Source organism: Molothrus ater, chromosome 10 (assembly GCF_012460135.2).
Source record: "Molothrus ater isolate BHLD 08-10-18 breed brown headed cowbird chromosome 10, BPBGC_Mater_1.1, whole genome shotgun sequence".
Taxonomy (NCBI): domain Eukaryota; kingdom Metazoa; phylum Chordata; class Aves; order Passeriformes; family Icteridae; genus Molothrus; species Molothrus ater.
Genome location: NC_050487.2, coordinates 13,974,768 through 13,996,147, shown reverse-complemented (window position 1 = coordinate 13,996,147; position 21,380 = coordinate 13,974,768). Strand labels below are relative to the sequence as shown.

Sequence of the window (21,380 nt, the reverse complement as noted above, 5' to 3'; positions counted from 1 at the left end):
TTCAGCTCAGAAACAATGATTTTAGCAGTGAATTTGGAGGCAACATAAGTTGTGCCTGGCTCTAAGCAGCACGTGATCTTGACAAACAGGTCAGTGCACCTCAGAGCTGCCATCCCTTCACTCCCTCCACCACCTCTAATCACACCATGCCATCTTCAGCAATTGCAACTCTCAGTGTTGACCTCTAAGCCTTATGTCTTCCTAAAGATTAATAAAACATATTGGGAGTCAGGAATCCCCTTGCCTGGCTGGTGATGCTGTGCTGGGGGCACCTCAGGACAGGGTTGTTCCTCCTGGCTAGGGAACAGCTTATCAGCTCACACATGTCTGTAGCTAGAAAATGTTGGCAGACAATTCTCTTTGGCAGCAACTATGTTGAACGTCAGAGTTTGTCATGACTGTAAGTCCTGCCTGTAAGTCGTGTGATTTCCCAGCAGAGCCATCTAACAGAGGCAGCATTTCTGATGATACATAACTGCTACTCAGGACACAGTACACAAATATGGGGGAGGGAGAAGACTGAGTTAGCATAAAAGTCTTTGATCTTTAATGATTTAAGAAAGTCACTGTGGATATGATATTTATTTGGAAGAAAGAAAACCTGATGGTCTGTGAGGTCAGCAGTAATCAGCCTTAGACTACTGCTAAAATAATGGTATGATTTCCTTGTACTTGCATACTTTTAGCTGCTCTACATTCTGTCAGCCTTATGACAACAGTCATCACTCACTTTTATGTTTTATGTTGAAACAGGCCACAAGCCCCACGGATATCTGAGAGCATAATTTTTAATATTGTGGAACCTAAATAACAGCAAAACGTTTAAATGATGGTTTTTTGGAGATTTACTCTCCATTCGGATTCTCTGAACTAGTGACAGACTATTCTGGAGAGCTAGTGGAACTAAAATAGCCATTGAAAGTGTTTTCTGCATAAGGATTGGAACTTAAATGAATTATTCATCTGAAAAATTTGGTCCCTCACTGAAAATTTAATGCATTCTTCAACATTCACTAGAACAAAGAGAAAGACACTAAATCAGGGTGCCAGCCCTTGGACATTGAAGTTGTATCTGGACTGAACTACCACAAGCTTATGAGGACCAGTCTGCCTCCAGGCACTACCATTAGTATTTCAAACATGAGGTTTCAGCCTTGGATGAAAATGCAAAGTTTAAATTAAATAAATTTTTCAGAGTGCCACACTGGAGTTCTCTTCAAAACCTCTCTCCAGAGGGCACTGAAAGGTTGGTAACATCAAATCTAACCCTTTTCAAGAGTCCTGGAATTTTCATGAATTTTGTAGGGTTTCAAAAATACTTCAGTAAAAGTTCAGGAACATACTGGTCTAGAGTCCCAGCATTCATAGGTGTCTCCCATTTTAAGGACACTCATGTGGCATCCATAGCCCAGTAAAGTGAACACAGATAGCATGACAATATCCTGCATACAGAAACACATGCCTGGCATTTCTGTATGCACACTCAGCAAGTAAGTATCCATAACTACTTCCCCTCTTATCCACAAGATGTATTTGTTTTGTCCTCTCTAGAGGAAGATCAGTCCTGCGGTATTTACTTAGGAAAACACATCCCATGTCTATGTCATGGGAGAAAAGGAAGTTATGAGGTGAAAAAGAAATTAAAAATATCAATTTTGCAAATATTTCCTTCCGTGCTTTGCTGTTGAGGCCGCAAGCAATCCCAGCAGCAGAATTTCTCTGGTGATTTTTAGTTTCTGGACTACTAAACCAAGGCTGTTAAAGAGGAACAAGTGTGCCTTAGCTGGACTGAAATAAAGATCATTAGCAAGAGCCTCCATGAAAGGGCAGTTGTGATTTGGCTGTGCTTCCAGCAGCTGCAAAAAGCAGAAGCATTCCAGGTCTGTGTTGCTGCTCAGTCAGGATGCAAGATGTCCCTGTTCACAGGAAAAGTTCTGTCAGGAATGAGGGCCAACAGCAGAGGAGAAGGACATCAGTCTTTGGCAGTACTGCTCTCCAAGAAGAGACTCAGTCACCATAAGGGAAATATATAGCTGTTACAAGCATGCAGCACCTCCTTAGCTTCCTATCATTCCTTGCAACCTTCTGCCAGGAATGTGTGCTAATAGCCAAAAAAGAGGTTCACCAGCTCTCCACCATGGATTATGTCTATGAAGTATCAGCCACCCCATCCCAAAGCACCCAGGTGAAATCTTCATAACTGTCCCCCCAAGTGCTGGCCTGACTCACTGACCTCTTTGAAAAGGAGCAGAGGTGATGACAGTGCTTAGAGTGGCAGAGGTTAAACATTACCTGGCATCTGAATTCTGCTCTCTTGCAGGGAAGGCTGTATTTCAGCTGCAGGCAAGCAGTTCTTTATCTCCTCAACCCAACAATTACCACAGGCTTACCAAGACTTGATACTTTTATAGTGTCAGTGTTATCTAAACATAAATCCCATGCCTTGCTGCAGATGCTACTGCAATGCTACTGCTGCTGTCACTGTATCACATGCAGCAACATTTTAGTTTTGTCAGGGAGTTTGTAACAGGACAGTGAACTTTGTCTTCAGAAAATGTTACTGTACCTAAAAGACAGGATGTCAGGAGTACCTCCACTAAACCTGCTCTTTGGTGCCTCCAGCTGTAAGGAACGCAGAGAGCATCTAGCCTTCCCCTTCCAGTGGCTTTTGCTGTGAACTGGGAACCCATGAAAACTTGGGAGACACTTCGAGGAATTATTATGAAATATTTCTAGTTTGTGTCAAGTTGTGTGGCTTTGTGTGACAGGCATTTACAATTAGGTAAACTACTGTAGGTAGGAAGGTATTTACTCCATTTGCTTATGTCAAACTTGTCAAAAAAAGATAATAAAATTGCTTTGAGTCAAATAAAGTTTTTTTCAAGTTGAAATATTGCTTGTTTGAGTTTGTTGGGTATTTTTATTTTTATTCTTAGCTATTATTTCTTTATTTTCTTAGTTATTTTTAGGTTCAGGCTAGATTATTTTCAGACTCTACTCTGGTGCAGGTATGTTGACTCAAAACAATTAATGATTTCTTCGGATTTGCTCTCTGTTTCCCAAGCTGATTTTTAAATCTAAAACCCAAATAAGTCTTTCCCAATTGATTCCCAGCTTGCCTCTTTCCTGGCTTTTTGTGGCAGCACATGAGTGCTTTAGCATACAATGGTGGGAAAATACAGTCTCCAGTAATAAAGTGCTTCTCAGCCCCACCCAGTAAAAACATGGGTTAGCTCCAAGAGTGGAAAACAAGCTGTGAAGTCAACTCAAAAGGCACAGCTCCTCTGCACACCTTATCCAAGGAAGGAAGAGTTCCTCTTGGTCCAAAGCCCTACTGATTGACTATCTGGTTGTTTTATCCAGCTGGGGACCAAAATTGCAAAATGCAGTGAGGAGAAAGGCAGATTAACATCAGTGGGCTAAGAGAGTATGTGCAGGTAGAAGCTACTTTTTTTCTTAGTAGGTAATACTTGCAGGAATGTGCAGTATTGTTGCATTTATGTATGGCAAATACAGCACAGCAAAGTGAGCAAAACTCTATATCAAAGGTTAACAGATGAGGGATATGAGCTGATGATTGAATTGCATCTACAATTACGGAGAAACCAGAGACTAAACCTCAGATGGTTCAACTTAAAAGCATGCCACAGATTTTTTAAAAAATTATTTTGAGGCCTAGCTGGCTCCACATCTTTTATTTCAGGCCTTAGGTCCTTGAGGTTAATAAGCTCTTCAATATTTGCTTCTTCTGACGCTGGTAAAACTGATGCCAGGAGGCAGCCAGCTGTGCAGAACCTGCCCTGGTAAAGAAAGCGCACCCCACAAGGGACAGCATGTCCTTGAAGGATCATAATTTGTAATTAATACATTCCATTCTACAGTTTAATGGACATCCTGAAAAAATACCTCCTGCCAAAAAAAAAAATAATGAAATCATTCTGCTTTGCAGGTCAACAATTTTTTACCCATAAAATGCAAATATCACTTGCCAAAAACTAAGAGTGCAAACAGGTTTCCTGGTAGCAGTGAGCTAGCAAGAGAGTGCTTCTTGCTCCCATCATGGGAAAAGCACAACGGTGCTGGGAGTGGACACTTGCAGAAAGCTTTGGCTGTTTGTAGCTCCTTTCAGCTCTGGAAGCCAAGTATTGCCAGAAGGGTTAAAACTTCCAAAAAGAAGCAAGACACCGAGTAGCAGTATCTGAAACTCCACAAAGAATCCCAGGGACACCTATGCTCAGCAGCCTCTATCGGGAGTAAGTTCTACTTGTTTTCTCAAAGGAGATCTGCCCAGGGGAGTGCTGCTATTGCAATTAGCTACTTATCTGGAGCACCTTCCCACCCTTAGGGACCCCATAATGCAGTTCAACAGAGGGACACAGCAATGGGGTGTTTCAACCACAAATACTTTACCAATACTCAGCTGGCAGCCATTTGTATACGGGCAAGGGGACAGAGGAAACATCATTGTGGCTTTATGTTACTGCAGAAGACTTTGTGCTTCCAGTTAATTTAGATGTAAGCAAGAGCTGGTTACTCCTAGAATGGGAGAGCAGTAATGAGTCAGCTCTTCCTCTTTTTAAGTCACTGAGTCTTTTAAGATCAAATTCAACTGTCCTGGACGTGCTCACTGCAGTTTCTTTCAGAGCGAGTCCTCATTGCTGTCAAATGTTGGATTGCTATGGCCTCCCATATTTCCTTCTACTGTTACTGCCACAGAATCTGAGAAGAAGGTTTCATTCAGAGGTGGCCAGGCTGAGTCCTGCTCCAAAACGTGCTGCAGCCTCTTGTAGTGGCTCTTTGAGTGGTACTGGAATGTCTTTTTCAGAAGCAGCCACAGGGGTCTGTTCTCAATGACTGCTTCCTGTAAAGGTAAAAGCAAAAAGAGGGTTTAAGAGGACCTGGACAGCCATTTACTCTTCATCCAGAGTACAAATATGGGGCAAACAGTGGAGACCCAGATCTCCCACCTGCCCTGCTCATCCATGTACCTTAAACAGCATTTTATTGACCACATTTCATACCAGCTCCCCCAGAGTTCTCCCCAGAGAACTGTGACCAGTTCATCCTGAGACTCTTCAGGATCTGAGCAGAAAACACCACAGACTGCCCAAATTTTCCAACCTGGGGCAGGGTTCCCACTCACCCGAGGAAAGAAAAGGTGGCTATGCCTTGCATTCCCTTATCATTCAGATGGAGTGCTTTAAGAAAAGGGAGCAAGGGTGAGGCAGCAGCAATTACTCCTGTTTTACTAGATATTCCCAAAACGAGCTGAGGAGGAGGGAGAAAGAGCAAGACTTGACAATTTTATCTCTCCAGTAGTGCTGACCAGCACATCTAAGGATGCACACTCACCTCGACAAGGAAGGACACAGCCAGTGTGACTGCAAGCATTCCCACCATGGAGATTCGCCACGTGGTAGGGGTGCAAACGAGCTGGGGAAAAAGCAGGAGAAGATATTCAGCAATGAATCCACAGTAAACACTGGTGGGCATATGTGCAATAGAACACAAAATCATTTAGGTTGGGAAAAATCCTAAAGGTCATTAAGCCAAACCATAAGCCTGGCACTGCCAAGTCCACTGCAGTGCCACAATTACACTTCTTTTAAATACTTCCAGGGATGATGGCTCAACCACTTCCCTGAGCAGTCTGTTCCTGTCTGTAACCCTTTCAGTTAAAATTTTTCCTTAATGTCTAGTCTAAACTTTCCTTGGCACAACCTGAGGCCATTTCCTCTCTATCACTTGTTACATGGGAGAAAAAAAGTGACACCCACCTTGCTACAACCTCCTGTCAGGTAACTGTAGAATTAAGATCTCCCCTGTGCCTCCTTTTCCTGAGATTAAACAAACACAGCTCCCTCAGCCACCCCTTACATGACTTATGTTCCAGATCTTCAGCAGCTTCATGTCATAAAAAGCCAAACTCCCAAACTGGCTTACCCTGCTGATAAGCTAATACTGCTATTTGTCTTGAGGAATTACTGATAAAGATGCTTTTAAATCTATGATGCAGTAGAGAAAACCATTCTTTAGAACTGCAAGAGAAAATCTAACTGCCTTTTTATTTTCAAATATTAAGAAATAGTTCAAACTGAGTATTTCAGCCCCAAACCCAGTTCCAGCTTCCCAGAGATGGGACTGGGTTTCTTCCTGCTTTTGGAGATGCAGCTCAGATCCACAGTTGGGATCAGCAGTTTCTCCAGGGCTAGGCTATTGCAGAAGTTTTTATTGCTACTCCCTCATTTTATGTTCTCAGCGATTCCAGTGAATTCCCTCCAGACTTCTTGGGCTGGGAGTTTCGCAGTTCTCCCCAAATGAGTTTTATCCCCTTGCAGCTGCAGCGCTGAAAAATGTCCTGTGCCACCACAGTGCACAACAGGACGATGACTTGCTTTAAAGTGCCATCTCGTGGCAGGTTCTCTAACTGGGTTTGCCTGCTGAGCCGGGCTCTGCAAATAGTTACAGGCAAGAGTGATAAGTGGGCTGTTTGACATTTAAAATCGAGACCCGGACCCTTTGACTAACTTTTGTTTTACAAATTCCATTAATCCCATATCTAAACCGACTTGCTAACTGACATGCAAACATACAGGACTGGAAGCATTATGTTCAGCACTTGTGACTCAAGGCCACTGCTCTGATTGCAAATGTACGGAAAAAAATAGCTGTGTGGTGCTTTTCATGTTTTGCTCCTGTGGCTCCTACAGCAAGACTGTGAGAATGTCACAGTAGAGGAGGTTAACATCTCCCAGCCTCAACAAACTAATTGTGAGCTCCACTGACAACCCTGTCCTTCAGCTGATGTAGATCTTATCCTTCCCTCACATTTCCCTTGGGATGGATTTGCACAAGACAACTCCCAGCTTGCATTCTGCCAGATGACATAAGTCCAGCCTTATTGGTATTTATTAATCAAGGATCAAGACAGATCCTCTCTTGCCATGGCAGCCCCACTATTCTTTCCCTACAATTGTTCTAAACCCAAATCCTACTTTGGGAAACTGCAGGCTACCTAAAATTTAAATGGGGAGCCTGAAAAGATTGGAGACAGGAACTGAGAGCTGCTCTGAGTGCCAACTGGCAGATTTTGGCAAGAGGACCTTTGTTCAGAGTAGCACAGCTTGAGAAACACAAGAACATGGTGCTTTATTTTAAACTCACAGAGCCCAGCCCTGTTCTGCTCCTGGCTTCACAAGCCACCAAGATACCACACGAAAGCTTAGTGATGTTATCTTCTTTTGCTTGGACAATGTGCTGAAACAATCAAAACCACATGTGTGGCTGTCCCACTGAATGCATAGATACACAGTTTGGAGTCACTGTATTTCCAGAAGTTTCTACAATCCCATCATCTAAAATCCACCTCTTTAAATATGATTTGTTTTTAGAGATGCCGTATCTTCCTGCAAAAGTCTGTGCCTTTTGTTGAAATAATCCCAGTGTGCTTATAATGGACTGGCAGTAGGAAGAAAATCACCTTTGGAACAATACTCACATCCATCTTGGAGTAGAGATCATCAATGTCAGCAAACATCAAGAAGAGGCAAATGCCCAGCTGCCCTATGAGCACCAGTATGAACACATCTGAAGGGATAAGAGCAAAGAAAGAAACCCACAGGTTTATGAGCATTCTCAGCTGTTTGCCTTTACTGTAGAAAATTGTAATAATTTTCTGCGTTACACAGTCATCAAAAGAATCCATGAGATATAAAGGAATTTTCAGCAAGAGAAAAATGAACAGAGTATAACCCTAGCTTTACTAAATCAAGTGGATATACCACGAGTGTGGGACAAGCCTTGGAGCCACAGATTTAAAATGCCAAATGGGTATTTTGAACAATTGATTTGACCTTCTATATCTGAGAAGTTTTATAGCTTTCCAGGGAGTCTCTCTGATCACAGTATATTGTGTGATTCAGAAAAAATGGCCAGGATATAGTCTTGATCTTAATATGGTTAGGAATGCTGCCTTCAACTTCAGTGATGTCAAGACTTTGGTCTTGATCAGAATCTAAAGAGTCTAAGTAATGGAGAACCTATTGTCTTCTCCATCTGTAGGCAAATGTTCCAATGATAAGTAAATTAATTTTCTCTTCAGCTGGCACGCACCAAACTTCGTCCTCCACCTACTCATTTGTGTTTTGCCTTGTTCTGGGAGACTGATGACCCACTTTTCTGCTCTCTACAAGGAATGTCCCCTCCTCACTATTACTATACTGAAACATCAAAGCCATGGAACCTGCTGCATTATTTTAACTCTTCAGTAAAAATAATAAAGTAGAGCTGAAGAGAGTTTTGTCTAAGAGCATTCTGCAGTATTTGTCCCAAAGAGAAAAAGAACAGCTCTTCCATGACTCACTGAATTTTCTGGAACTGTCACAAACATATGTGCTCATCTTCCCTTCACATGACAGTCTCTCTTCTGATTTTTTGGCTGACATAATTTTGGTCAAGTTTAATTTTTCCCTATTAAACTGACCTACTTATATAAGTTGACTTATATATAATTTCTTCTCTCCCCATACTTACAGTTGGTGTAGATGGGTTGCCTGAAAGGCTTTCCCTTGGAAAACACTAGTGCTACAATGAGGCAATTGATGGTACTTAGCAGCCACACTGTGGTGTTTTCATAGCTCTTGAAGCCATTGTCTGTTTGCTCATGGGCTCCATCTCTCACCCCGTGGAGCCCCAGGCTGGAGGATGAATTCCTCTCACGGTTGTTCACTGACAGGCAGGCACTGAAAAAGAGTGTCACACTGCTCAGGGAATGATCACTGTCCTGGGTATTTCCCCCAGCTTCCACTATTTACTATCAGGAATCCTCCCTCCCAGGCATGGTATAGGTTATTGGCAATGCCCACAATCTCACCACTGGTTGAGTTTGCTGAACTTGTTGGAGCTTGAGCTCAGACCTGTTCTCTCCTGCAATCAAAATCCTCCTCTCTGTGCTCAGCAGAAGCATTCTCACCATATGAACTGTGTGTGGCAGGTCGCTGGAGAGCTTAGGGACCTCAGACAGCACTGATTAAAGTGTTTGCACCCTCTGGGCAGGACAGGGTTGGCTGCAGCTGCTCATCTGGCCTGCATCAGCTGATCAATAATTTCACACAGAACTGCCCCACTAGGTCAACCCTGTGGTAATCAGAGTCCCAGAAAGGGGTCCTACCTGTGTATGTCGGTCTGGGAATACCAAGGCTGCTCCTGGACCAGCACAAACCCGAAGATCTGCATGCTGAGGCTGAAGAGGATGTTAAGCACAACAGAGAGCAGCAGTGGGGGTGAGGTGAGCTGGCTTGGAGGCCTGTAGGGGACCAGCTTTGGATAGGCACGTGTGAAACTCACTGAAATATGCATATACGTGTTTACTAGTGTGTCCAAAATACAAACAGTGATGCTGTGTAATACTGACTGTATCAATGGCACTTTTGCAGTCTGTAATATTCTTCATAAAACACACAAAGATTGTATCAAGTACAAAACACAGAGTTGTTTTCTTACAAAATCGTATGACACAGAAGAGGTTAACTAATGTCATCTATCATGAGGTATTTTTTAAAAATAAAATGTTGGCTTTTTATTTTATTTGGCTACTGTCAGGCCCAAGATTATGGACATATGCTCTTTTATACTCTTTCTGTCACATGTCAGCTGTGGCTTGGGATTTTTTGCTGCCCATGTTCTGTTCATCCTCCTGAACTAAACACCTAACCAGGTTATTTGAGCTGGAGAAGGACAGCATTACCTGACACAACAGGTTTTCCTCTCTTCTTAAGTTTAAAAAAATTATCCAGACTTTGAGTAAAAGAGTTAGGCACAAAGCTTTGATGCAATTCCAGATAAACTACTTACAGCAATGTAGCTTTTGGCATGCAGTGTTGTTGTGGCTGACCTTTTAGGCTTGATTTCATCAAAGTCTTTTCCTGCTGTCTGTGTTCCAGCAAGGATGGAACATACCAGGATGTGGTTTTGCTATATGCTTTTCATGGCCCTGTCATTGCCATTCCTGCTTCTAAAACTTCCCCTGCACTTATTCTGTCCCAATAAAATTGTCTTTCTGCCTCAGTGCTGGTTTCCCCTCTTATTCTTGGCTTACAGCTCCCTGCTCTGTAGTGTCTGACATCTGTCATTTCTTTCCTCTCAATTTTCACCTCTCTTTTCTTTCAGGGCTCAGGTTTACATAGCTTCAAATGTAAGCTGATAAAAGCTAATCCCTACTTTTTCATTTGGGCATGGAGTCAGGTGTCTTCTTAATCTGCCTTGCTAAGTCAACAGGAAAGTGCCTGAATAGACTTTCCACTGCACTTGGTGTGGGTTTACTCCTTGGTCCTAAAGATAGCAGCCCAGTTACCAACAACCTACATGCTCAGCAAATGCACCACAAAGTACTTTCCATATTTAGGGCTTTTCTCAAACAAGACCCCTCTTCTACTAATCCAAACATCCTGTATTCTACATAGAGGAAGTTTAGCCTGCAGAAAGCTTGGCCTCTCTTTTCTTCCCTTCTCTATCTACAATTATGTATTTCCAAGGAGGAGAAAAGTATTTGAGATGATTCTCTCATTAATACATAGGATGTCTAAGGGGCTTACTTGTCACACCAATTACAGTGGTAATAGCCAGATCTTGGAACAAAAATTGGTAATTCCCAAAGGAGTTTAGTTGCTGAAAAGAGGAAAACAAAGAAAAAAATATCACAAATCAGACATTTGCCATGGGCATGTTTGTATCATCTCCAGAAAGCCGTATTATATCCATGGAGCTCCTGCTCTGTTTGTTCTGAAATGCTACTCTGCAGCTAAGGAGACCACACCTTTCACCACCCTGCCAATAGGTTCCTCACCATTGGCCCTGCAGTGAATATTCTCATTTTGCACATTGTTTGGACTAACTACACTTTCAGTTCACTCCAGGCAATAAAAGAGAAGAATATTTGAAGAGACTGCTTTCTCACTGCTGGGTTACTTCTGAACACAAAGCCCTCCTCTCCATCTGGGAAAAAGCCATGCAAAAGTGGTTTAAGGCACTCCAGGGGATTTGCTTACTGTCAAGTTAATTCATGCTTTAAATGCTGAATAAATTCTAACGGCATATGCTTACACCAGATTCTTCCTTTTCACAGACATATGCCCTCATCCAAAACACCATTCAGTATCTCAGCTTTCTTTCTGCCCAGCTTGGATCTCGAGCCCTCTGGCTGAAGTTAATGGGAAGAATCTTGCCAGTTTTCTACTGGAGGACCGTATGATCACACCACAGAATTCTGCAGCTCGGGTAAAGGTAAATCTCCATCTCCCAGTCTCATGTGGCTTTTACGCCCTATTTCTCCTACAAGGAAATAGAAGCTTATCCACTTCCAGCCAATGTGTTCCCAATACATACCCAGTAAAGCAGGAGAACACCAAGGTACTGAATGATGCTGTACAGTGCCATGTACTTGAACATGCAGAAGGAAGTGACAAGAGCAGCACGGCCTTCCCTGTGTGAAGACATAAATAAAGTACAGCAATTAGGTGGTGGGTCTGTCCTGGTGCCAGTTCTCCCAAAAGGATGTTGAAAAACAAGGCATGCATCACAAGCAGAGAGGCCTTTACCAGTATCTTGCTGGGAGGTGAAATAAATAAAATCTGACCTAAATAAAAGTAAAATCTTCACTTGCAGAGGTCTTGTCCAATGAAATGGGCTTGATTCCTGTCACCTGTAGACTACAATTTTACCCCAGCAACTTTTTCTGCTGACATTAATAGTGTAGGTAGCAAACTCTGTATGAGGAAAAACTTACAGAGCCAAGCAGCTGCTCATTGAGTTCAGAACTAACAAGTCTTTTCCTCCTACAGTGAACATACAATACCCAGTCAGGATAATGCTCTCTCCCTGGCTACTCAAACGCCCCAGTAAGGAAAACCAGGATCCTGGCATAAGAGATGCCATATTTTACTGGCATAGGGTATCAGAGGTAGGACCTAAAATTCATTTACAGGTTGGCTGGTGGACATTTGTTTCAGCTTTATGGAGCATTGTTAATTTTGTTATTTCTTTTGCATTTAAAATACTTTTGATGACAAAGCTCAACTGTAAATGTCTTCCTCTTGTGATAATTAATGTATCTTAAAGGAATTTCAGATTGGGACTAGGCAAATGGCAATTTCAAGGTGAAAGACTTTTTTTCTCTAGATATGCATATTGTGACTTGATGGGAACACCCAAGCCTAATGTTTGAGAGGAGTGGGAACTTCCTTCTTTATGAAATAGGAAAGAAAACCCCATGCCTACCTGATTAGCTCTGGAACACAGGCTATGCTGGGCGTTCGGGATGTGAAAGGTGAAGCCACAGATGCCTCCTGCTCCGACAGGGATATCCCTGCATGTGCCACTTTCAAAGCCTGAAAGTCACATTCCTCCTCAGTGCTCACCAGGAAGACACAGCATCTTACATGTCAGCCAAGCAGTGACCCCTTATTACAGGATGTGTTCTGTGACAGCAGTCCCTCTTCACTCCCTGGGTGTGTTCCACCCCGAGGGTTCCTCCAGTGAGATGCCGAGTCCAGGGAAAGAATGGGGATGAGAGCATGGGAAAGTTCGTTTTCCACAGACCCATAGCCATCCACTACCTGCTGCAAAAGACATGTTTGGCTCTGCCTCCTTTTTTAGCACTTGTTTGTTCCCACACTTTATGCAGGTAGTCTGGGTTCTCTGCTTGCTCCCCCCAGGAGAATCTTCTGGTGGTTTTTGCAAGGAAAATGAGCCAGTCTTTGAGATAACAAACTGCAAAAATCTCTGCCTAGGACAGCTCTTGCATGATAAGGACCACACAGTGGGATCAGGTCTAAATCAATACTGGTGATAGTACAGCTGCTCTGTGAATAAGTGGTACACTCCCATCTCCAGCATGTGCTCAGTTTGGAATATTCTACTGGCATTTGAATGTTTGGAATGAAATGTTTCAAATAATTTCTCATTTTTAAAATATGCTGTAAAAAAAATTTCACTTACCCCACAGTCGTTGGCTCCATCTCCACACATGCCCACAAAGTAACTAAAAAATAAAGTGATAAGGCAAATCAGGAATCAGACCCTGCTCCAAGCAAGTCATTTATGCAAGTCATAGAAGATTTTTGTTAAAAGCCTTTCTGGAAATTTAAAGCCTGTCTGGCCAGACAGTAGTTGAGGTGCTCACAACTGCACACACCAGGTTGATAATCTGAAATGCTCAAATCTAAAGCTCACCTTGCTCTAGGACAAGGCCTGAGGCTAGCTATGTGAAATAAGGGTCAGGGTCTTCAAAAGACTTGGGGAACAGCTGAGCAACAGGAAACAAGATGCTTGGATTCAGAAATATATCTACCTCTCTCTCTCTCTCTCTCTTTATATTTATTTATTTATTTATTTATTTATATCACTGTGACTGTGAACAATACAGACTGCCCTGACACATTTTCTAAGCCATCACATTGAGCCAGCAGTAGCACAGTAAAAAGACAGCAAGCTCAGAGAAGCTGCAGTGCTGGGAGAGATTCTTATAAATCTTGGGGAGACAAGTGTCAATCCTTCAGGCCCAGAGAGAAGTAAAGATGAAGGATGATATGAACAAACAAAATCCAGGACCATGGAAGTATTTGATCTCTGACAGGTTGCCAAACCAGAATTGAGTTCAGTGTCTCTTTTTTAACAGACTTTTGGAATTTAATTGCCAACTTGCAGTGTGAGGGTTTCAGTTTTGTGCAGTTCCATGAAACTCTATGCTAAACAAAAGCTAGCTCTTACTAGACTCTTTACAAGCCTGTAAATTCAACAAACACTTTCAAATTCATTAGGAACTTACTCCAGCTTTTGAAATTCTTCCACAAGACTGGATTTCTGACTAGGAGACATTCTAGCAAAAACTGTTCCATTCAGCAAGAGCTGTAAGGAGAAAAATAGGAAATTATTTTTAAAAAACTTGAAGTAAGTGATTTCAGTAATAATCTGAATTAAAATCACCAAATATCACATTTATAAAAAACTGATTCTACACTCTGAAAGGAGGGAAAGGCTGATGAGCAAAGGTAAAGGGGATCTTAATTAATATTTTGAAAAAGTAACAATGACAATAAGGACAAGAGGCCTGGTATGCCATTTGAGTTACCTGATGAACACAGGCTGCCAGGCATGGAATTATAAGAAGAGAATTTGTGAGAATTCATGATAGTCTGTCCATGGAACAGACCAGCTATGCTGAATTGCACCATGTGTAATATCACATTTTGTCCTGTTTTCCAAAACAGATCAGAGCCAGTGCTGTGCAAGGGGTAGGGAATTGGGCACAAATGTTTCAAATCATGTCCTCACACCTTAAGGCATGCCTGCTTCTCTTATGTGCAGAGAAAAATACAGGGATTTTCAGATCCTTCCCCATATAATAATATCAGAGATTCATCCAGCCTATAAGTATTTCAGGGTTATAATTATTCCCAAAGATGTCCTGATACAGATCTCTTCAGCTAATTGTACTGGGACAATTCATATCTCCTGAATGGCAATGGTATTCCAGTTACATAATCCAGATCTTACCTTTGGAAGTAAGTGCCTGAAATGGTGTGCTACAATTTGGTAAGATTTTCCACTCATGGCAAAATGATACTGGCCTGATCCCAATGCCAGCCTGTTTCCTGGCTCAGTCTGAGTGTCATCCTCCTATAAAAAGAGACAGAATGAGTGCTGTGCCCAGGCCCTCAAAAGCTACTCTGCATTTACACAGACACTACTACAGACAAAGTAAAGGGCATTCTGTGAAGAGGGTACTCTTGAAGGCTCTGGGAAACTTGGATTCAAGGCCCATGGCCTTTGCTTGGATTTGTAAAGGGATTGAGGCATATAACACCAGTAATTTCAGTGTTAACTGGGCTTTTGTTGCATGAGTTTGATCAAATGGATTGTTGCATTTGGTAGAATTCAGGAAACAGTGCCAGTCCGGTGAGCTGCACTGGAAGTGAGAGGGACTAAAGCCAGCAGATGTGTACCACATCTAAGGAAGTCTTTGTGCAGTGAAACACAAGACAGAAGTTGCTCAAGATGAGGAACCACTGCAGATATTCCCTACCATCTGCCCGACTCTGTACCTCCCAGAGAAGGCTCAGCACCTTCAGACTAACTCTTCAGGGAGAAAGTAACTGGCCTTTTTCCCATCTTCTCTGTGGAGATGTTTGATGAAATAAATTTCTTAGCCAGGCTTGCCTATGATTCACTGTGTACATGCAATTTCTCAACAGTGGGTCCGTGTTTTTATTCTGCAGGTCTGGGAAAGTGCTAACACTGCTAACACTCTACCAGCTTGAATAGGGCTGGTTCGTTCAATGCAGCTCCACAGATTTTAGGTCCACATTATACCATCAAATTTGTCTTGCAGGAAAAGCAAGCATTTAAACTGGCATCAGCTAAGCATGAGGGCTAGAGACAAATCTTTCTGATATTTCTGCAAAGCTGGTCTCAAACCCAGCTAGGCAGTTAGCAAAAATGTGTTCACAGGATAAAATGCTAGGAAGTAAGCTCTAGGGGAGCACATTTTTATAAAGATCCCCTCTCATAAACACTCTTCTAGCACATATTCTGCTGGTGAATGGCAGTTCTCTGTTGTACTACCACAATCCCACTCCTTGTTTAAAGCATTTCATCCTAGTTTGTTTTCCTGCTGCACAAAACCTGCTTCTGATATACTCACCAGGCTTCTGTAGTCTTCAATTTTGTTTTCTTCTAGGGATTTCCAGGTTATAGATGCTGAAAAAGATCCAGGCACTTCATTTGCTTCCACAAGAATCACTCTGTGTGTTGGAGCTATCATGCCAGCATTTTTGGCAACTGTTATTGCTGTCTGAATGTTGTCCCCTACAAAAATCAAAGGAAGTGTTATCTAACATTTCTGCAGTGAGGAATTGTTTATTCATTAGCCTGAATTCTGAGTTTTCAAATATATCCAGCAGAATTACTAAAATTTCAGTGTCTGTGCATAACAAAGTTTTTTATAAAGATTAAAACTTTGCAGATAAGGTTTGTCTCAATCAATAAACATATTTTCATTTGAAAAAGAATCACTTTGATCTGGACATGAGGTATTTTCATATTCAGCTCGAAGAAATCCATATGGGTAATGTGCTCCTGGATTATTTGTTTTAAACAAAAACAGTAAGGGGTTCAGTCCTAAATTGCTGCTGGTATCCTTGATTCTCATTGATTGGCTTTGGTGTACATGGGCGGAAAGGGGTGAGGCCCAAGTCTTTGGACAATGGAAAAACTTGGGGTTATTTTATCCAAACCCTGGTTTGGATTTGGATAGAATAGCCCTTCAAGAAGAAGAAAAAGATAAAAAGATAGACAGGCAATGGTAGGCATGAGTTAACAGATGTCAAAAGGTTTGGAGATTTGTCCTGAGCATGCATGCCCTGTTTCTGCTCATTTCAGGAGGCCCTATTAAAAAGGGATCTTGCATGACAAGCCTTTATTAGAATCAGACATGGCCTGGTGAAGTTACCAGGGACAACATGGTTCACCTTATGTCATTTTTAAAACACAGATGCTTCTTGGATTAAATATCCATGCCTTCCAACCAGTGGTGTTGACAACAGAAGACTTTTCACTTGAACGTTGTTGGACTCCCTGTGTGGGCCAGTGACCACAAAAACAATCCACCTTTTTTAGATACCTGTGACCATAACAGTCCTGATGCGGGCAGCACTGAGCTCTTCCAGAACAGGCTTTGTCTCCCTCTTTAATCGATTCTCCATTATCAGCAGGCCCAGGAATGTCAGATCAGATTCTACCTCCTCCCTAACAGTTAAAAAGAGACAGATAGATTTAATTATTTCTTTTCCTTTTATCACCATTGGATTTGGTGATAGCCAGTTATAACTACCAACCATCCCACCTAACTCAAAAGAATTAAAATAATTTGTCTGTTTTCTGCAGACCCAGGATGTCTGTCTTTTGCAGTGCTATTTCAATAGCAGCAGTGCTGATTCAGTACCAGAACCTTGAATTTCCTGCAGGACTCCCAAAATGTGGTGGTCTGATCTGAAAAGTCCCTGCATCCTAGACCTTCTCATTTGAGGACTGTACAACAAAGAAATGCACCTTAGTTAATGTGTCTGTTCCTCTTGACAGTAAGAGCAAACATCCTGTGGCAATTTGTTTTCCCCAATTTCCTCCAATTCTGTTTTCCCCTACATTTCTCTTTTCACCTGTGCTATTGCTTTTTTACAGGTGAACATATGTATTTCTGAGAACAGAATTGAGTAGACACCCCACCCCTGAGTCATGAACTAGAAGTCTCTCAGGGACACAGGTCGACTCTGAAGAATCTGAAAAGAATAAAAGCTTTCAAGCATTCATTTTAGGTACCAAGGAGATGCCAAACACTTGCATGGCAGTCAGAATAGCTGAGTCAGGTGGTGCCTGAATGGTCACTGCTTTTCACAAGCTTTCTTCTTTCTCTTGTCAGCATAAACATCACACATGCTGTAACTGCATACACAACTGCAAAATCTGGGCCATTTCACACACATTTGCTCGTTGGGTGGAAAGTGACAAGATTTATGTAACCACTTGCACTCTACCTCAGCGTCATCAACCCTTTCAGCAAAGCAAAAGACCCTGTGAAAAAGCAAGTGACCCTCACCTTGAGGCTTCTTTGTGCAGCACAGTTTTTACAAAACTAATACCACAAGCATAATAGAAGAGTTTGCTAACTTCAATAGAAAGTAAACAGGGTAAAACTGAGAAAGCTAAATGAGTGAACTAACAGAACAGCAGAAGACAGTTTGCTCTGGGCTTTGTGGTTTTCAAAACCCTAACCCTAGGCAGAGCAGTAAAAGCAGCCTTGGGCCAAGGCTGGTTCCAAGGAGAAAGCTGTGGAGAAAGCCATGTCTTGGCAGTTCTGTGTTCCCCTTGGCATGCCTTTTCCTGCCTTTGACTGAGCTGGAGATCACTACTGGGGGTCATCTGCTTTCTTTGCTGAATTGAAGAGTGTGGATGAGAAAAATTTTTTAAAATACTTCTCTTCAATTGAAAGCATGGGTAAATCTGCAAGGAGACTAGTGTAAATGATAGAATGAAGAGGAGGCATGTGTTAGTGTTCAGAGTGTTATAGGCTTATGCTTCCTATGTTAATCCAGAGTTTCAAAATTGAACAAATACGTAAGGATTCTGTGCATGTGCCATAGGAGTGCCCTCTATCTTGTCCCAGGCCTATATCCAGATTTAAATCAGATTCCCACCGGCCTGAATCTAACAAAACTCTGTACTATGATTCTGCTGTTGGCAGGGGTGATGTGGTGATGGTGCTTTGTGAGGCACCCCTGGCCCATGACTGAATGTGGCCAGGAGCTGTGGTGTTTATGGCTTACCTTGTTAGAGCAGCAGGCAGCTTCCCTGCCGGCAGAGATTTACAGGCCAGGCCAATGACCCGAAAGCCCTGGGCTGTGTAGAGCAGGAGCTTGCTCTCAAAGTTCGATGGGACTGTGCAAAAGAGGAAAACACAGTTTATCACAGCATTGAACTGCTTTCTAATGAAAGGAAGCCTTGTAGCATGGAAGGTTTATGTCCCAGAGGACCTGTACACCTAGAGTCTACCGATAGGCCAAGCATGTCAAAGAAGGGAGGTTTTGTTCAAAGAAAGGAAATTTTGTTCAATAAGAAATTCTTTGCCTCTCCTTTATCATTTTGAACTTCAGTCCTCAGCTGCAAAAACTTACCTTCTTCTGGGGTGTCATGAAGGATCTCTGCTTCTCTAGATGCCCTCCCAAGATTTGGAGAAAAAAAACCCACATTTTTGAGGGAGGCGGACCTGTAGACAACTTTTCCAAATATCTATTCTGACAGAGACTGTACATCTTGTATAGGAGTTGGTAGTTACTTTTATCTCTTATCTCTCTCAAAATCCTTCTTTGTTGAGGAGGGCTGTGTGAGAGATTAGCCTTAGACTTGGAAAACAACAGAGACACTTTTCAGGCTTTAGTATAAAGTCTTAGACAGAAATCTCATTTTGGCCTTCTATTTCATTGCACCATCCAAAGTCACTTATATATATCTGTTTCTAGGATGCATTTATAAATGTTTGTTACCTGTTTCTGCTCTGCACAGCATAGCTACTGTTTCAGGAGCCCCTTTTATGAAGGCCTGTGGGTCCCCACCAATTTCCTGGGCAATGACAGACATTCTTTGCAAGGCTGAGGAAAATGGGAACTGATGTAAAATGGTAATTCTTTCCACAGGGGCCTAGGAGAAAAGCAAGTGGATTATATACTCTAGCAAGGATTTTAAACTCAGACCAAAGGATTTTAGGTCTGTCCTTTCAGCCATAGTAAGATGCTAACCATGTATAATGGGCTAATTTGTCACACTTAGAAATGACTGGTACATAAAGATGAGATTAAATTTGTGCAGAAATATTTAGCTTAAGCAGTAGGAAAAGTTTATTGACAATTTTCGCAGACTACAAAATGTAACTCACTGAAAGGAATTTACTAGTCCTGTTTCTTTAATAAGACTCTGTTAGGTCTTACACTGGTCTTGCAAAGGGAAAATGGTTGTCAGAAAGTGTCCCACCAGTGTATGCCACCAGTAAGGGTCTGAGATCAGCCAGCAGACTCCACTGCATTCCCCACTCAGCTGAATTCAGACTGAGTCTCAAGCCATGAGGACAGGCACATCCCTGAGCTGGACAATCTCTAATCCAGCATCCCCCTGTTTCCGGTGTGAGCAGCAAGCTCCCCCAGGCGTCTGTAATCAGATAGAGCAAGGCAATCTCTCTGCAGGCAGTACAGGAAAGACAAAGTGGGGAAGAGCTCTCTTTGACAAGGACACCCAACCTTTCCTATACTGAAAGGTAACCCTTACACTGACAGTCTAACTTGAACATGGATGTGAATCTTGCAAGTAACTTACAGTGGTGGCTTGAAGTCCAGGTCTAACAACAGTGGCATGTGTGGATCCTTGACCTTCATTCTGGTGTCCGCTGGAATCATCTATCACCTGTGTATTGAAAGACAAAAATATTTCAGACTGAAACACCAGTACAGCTGAAAGGAACCTTAAGGATCCATTTAGAGCTTTTCCTTGTCTCTAAACAAGGTATCTTATTCATTCCTAGGAGGGGTCTGTCTGATGTCAATCTAAACACTTCCAATAATGGAAAATCCACTGCCTCTTTTAGCAATCGAGTAGAAAGCCTCACCGGGTTCACTAGGACACTGCTGTACCCTTGCACAGCAAATAGACAATGTCCTCTCACAGACAATAAATCCTTTATTCATTACAACAGAATTAAATAAAGGAAAATCTTTAGATATAACATAGACTCAATGAGAAAATAATACACAAGGATTGGTATTAATGTAGAAAGCTCTGTTCTTCAAATATTCCACAAATCATCTGGATTTTTTTATCATCACAACATGATTATGAGGAATAAAAATATTTTTTCATTTCAAAAGAAACTCAATTATTCCTGTTTCATAGGAGGTATTTAACAGAATTCCTGAGTTTTTCATAACTTTAACAGATGCCTGGCTAAACCTGAGATGGCAAGGTGATCTCCCCACTGTTTGCATAACAATAAATCACCAGTTTACCCAGTTAGTAGCCTCGAACATTTTCACATCCAGTGGGTCTCCTTGGATCTTGCCTTCCCAAACAACTAATGAATGACAAACTGCCAGTGCTTTGAACAGTGGGCCCCAAGGCAGGCCATGGTCTGCAGGGAAACTGTGAATATTCTGAAAGCTAAAGCAAAAGAGAGCATAAAAGTTACTCTCAGAGAACACCAAACAACATAAGACTAATAGAAAAAAAATCCTAAACTGGGGGCAGTTAAAGTCCCATCCTGAGCCCAAACTACATGGATGTTCTGGGGACTTTCCTCCCACATGAACTGCTTTTCATGTACCTATAAAGGCTGGGATACACATGCTCAAACCAGGTGTGTGATGCCTAGTTAGGGAATCCAATGGGATGGAGAGAGGAACAGATTATTATAAAATATCTTCCTTGAGGCTTGTGCAAAGATTCTTTGAGTTATGAAGCTGATATAAATTTGAGCAAGTCTGTGTATGCACATTTCTGGAAATGTAAATGGGCAAAATCAAGGCCACTGAAAGAACAGAGTATCAATCTTGTGGGTAAGAGTGACTTCCTGTCATAAAGGGTTGGGGTTACACTGCAGCTTTGAGATCTAACCCAGGTTTTCAACTGAACACTGTCTGCCCAGACATGCTGTGCCAAATGCTGGCAACAGTGGCTGTATCTTTTCATCTGGAGCAGGACCCCTGGGATAAGGCAAACAATTAATTTTCCAGAGGATATAGAAATAAGATTTAAAATCTAAACATGGGGAACTTCAGCTGCTTAACTGT

At 42.1% G+C, this 21,380-nt stretch overlaps 1 protein-coding gene across 1 annotated transcript in view; it reads right to left on the bottom strand.

Annotated features, from left to right (window-relative positions):
• Nucleotides 1–4,639: 4,639 nt before the first annotated feature.
• Nucleotides 4,640–21,380, bottom strand: part of ATP13A4 (ATPase 13A4) — a 36,649-nt gene continuing 19,908 nt past the window's right edge. Inside the window, exons 14-30 of the mRNA XM_036388950.1 lie at nucleotides 20,601–20,751; nucleotides 19,915–20,001; nucleotides 19,092–19,245; nucleotides 18,375–18,486; nucleotides 16,676–16,800; nucleotides 15,698–15,861; nucleotides 14,551–14,673; nucleotides 13,823–13,902; nucleotides 12,994–13,036; nucleotides 12,274–12,383; nucleotides 11,383–11,479; nucleotides 10,593–10,665; nucleotides 9,170–9,344; nucleotides 8,533–8,741; nucleotides 7,499–7,587; nucleotides 5,353–5,433; nucleotides 4,640–4,861 (exon numbers count right to left, since the gene is read on the bottom strand). Coding sequence (XP_036244843.1) covers nucleotides 4,640–4,861; nucleotides 5,353–5,433; nucleotides 7,499–7,587; nucleotides 8,533–8,741; nucleotides 9,170–9,344; nucleotides 10,593–10,665; nucleotides 11,383–11,479; nucleotides 12,274–12,383; nucleotides 12,994–13,036; nucleotides 13,823–13,902; nucleotides 14,551–14,673; nucleotides 15,698–15,861; nucleotides 16,676–16,800; nucleotides 18,375–18,486; nucleotides 19,092–19,245; nucleotides 19,915–20,001; nucleotides 20,601–20,751 — 2,095 coding nt within the window. The remainder of the gene's footprint in view (nucleotides 4,862–5,352; nucleotides 5,434–7,498; nucleotides 7,588–8,532; nucleotides 8,742–9,169; nucleotides 9,345–10,592; nucleotides 10,666–11,382; nucleotides 11,480–12,273; nucleotides 12,384–12,993; nucleotides 13,037–13,822; nucleotides 13,903–14,550; nucleotides 14,674–15,697; nucleotides 15,862–16,675; nucleotides 16,801–18,374; nucleotides 18,487–19,091; nucleotides 19,246–19,914; nucleotides 20,002–20,600; nucleotides 20,752–21,380) is intronic.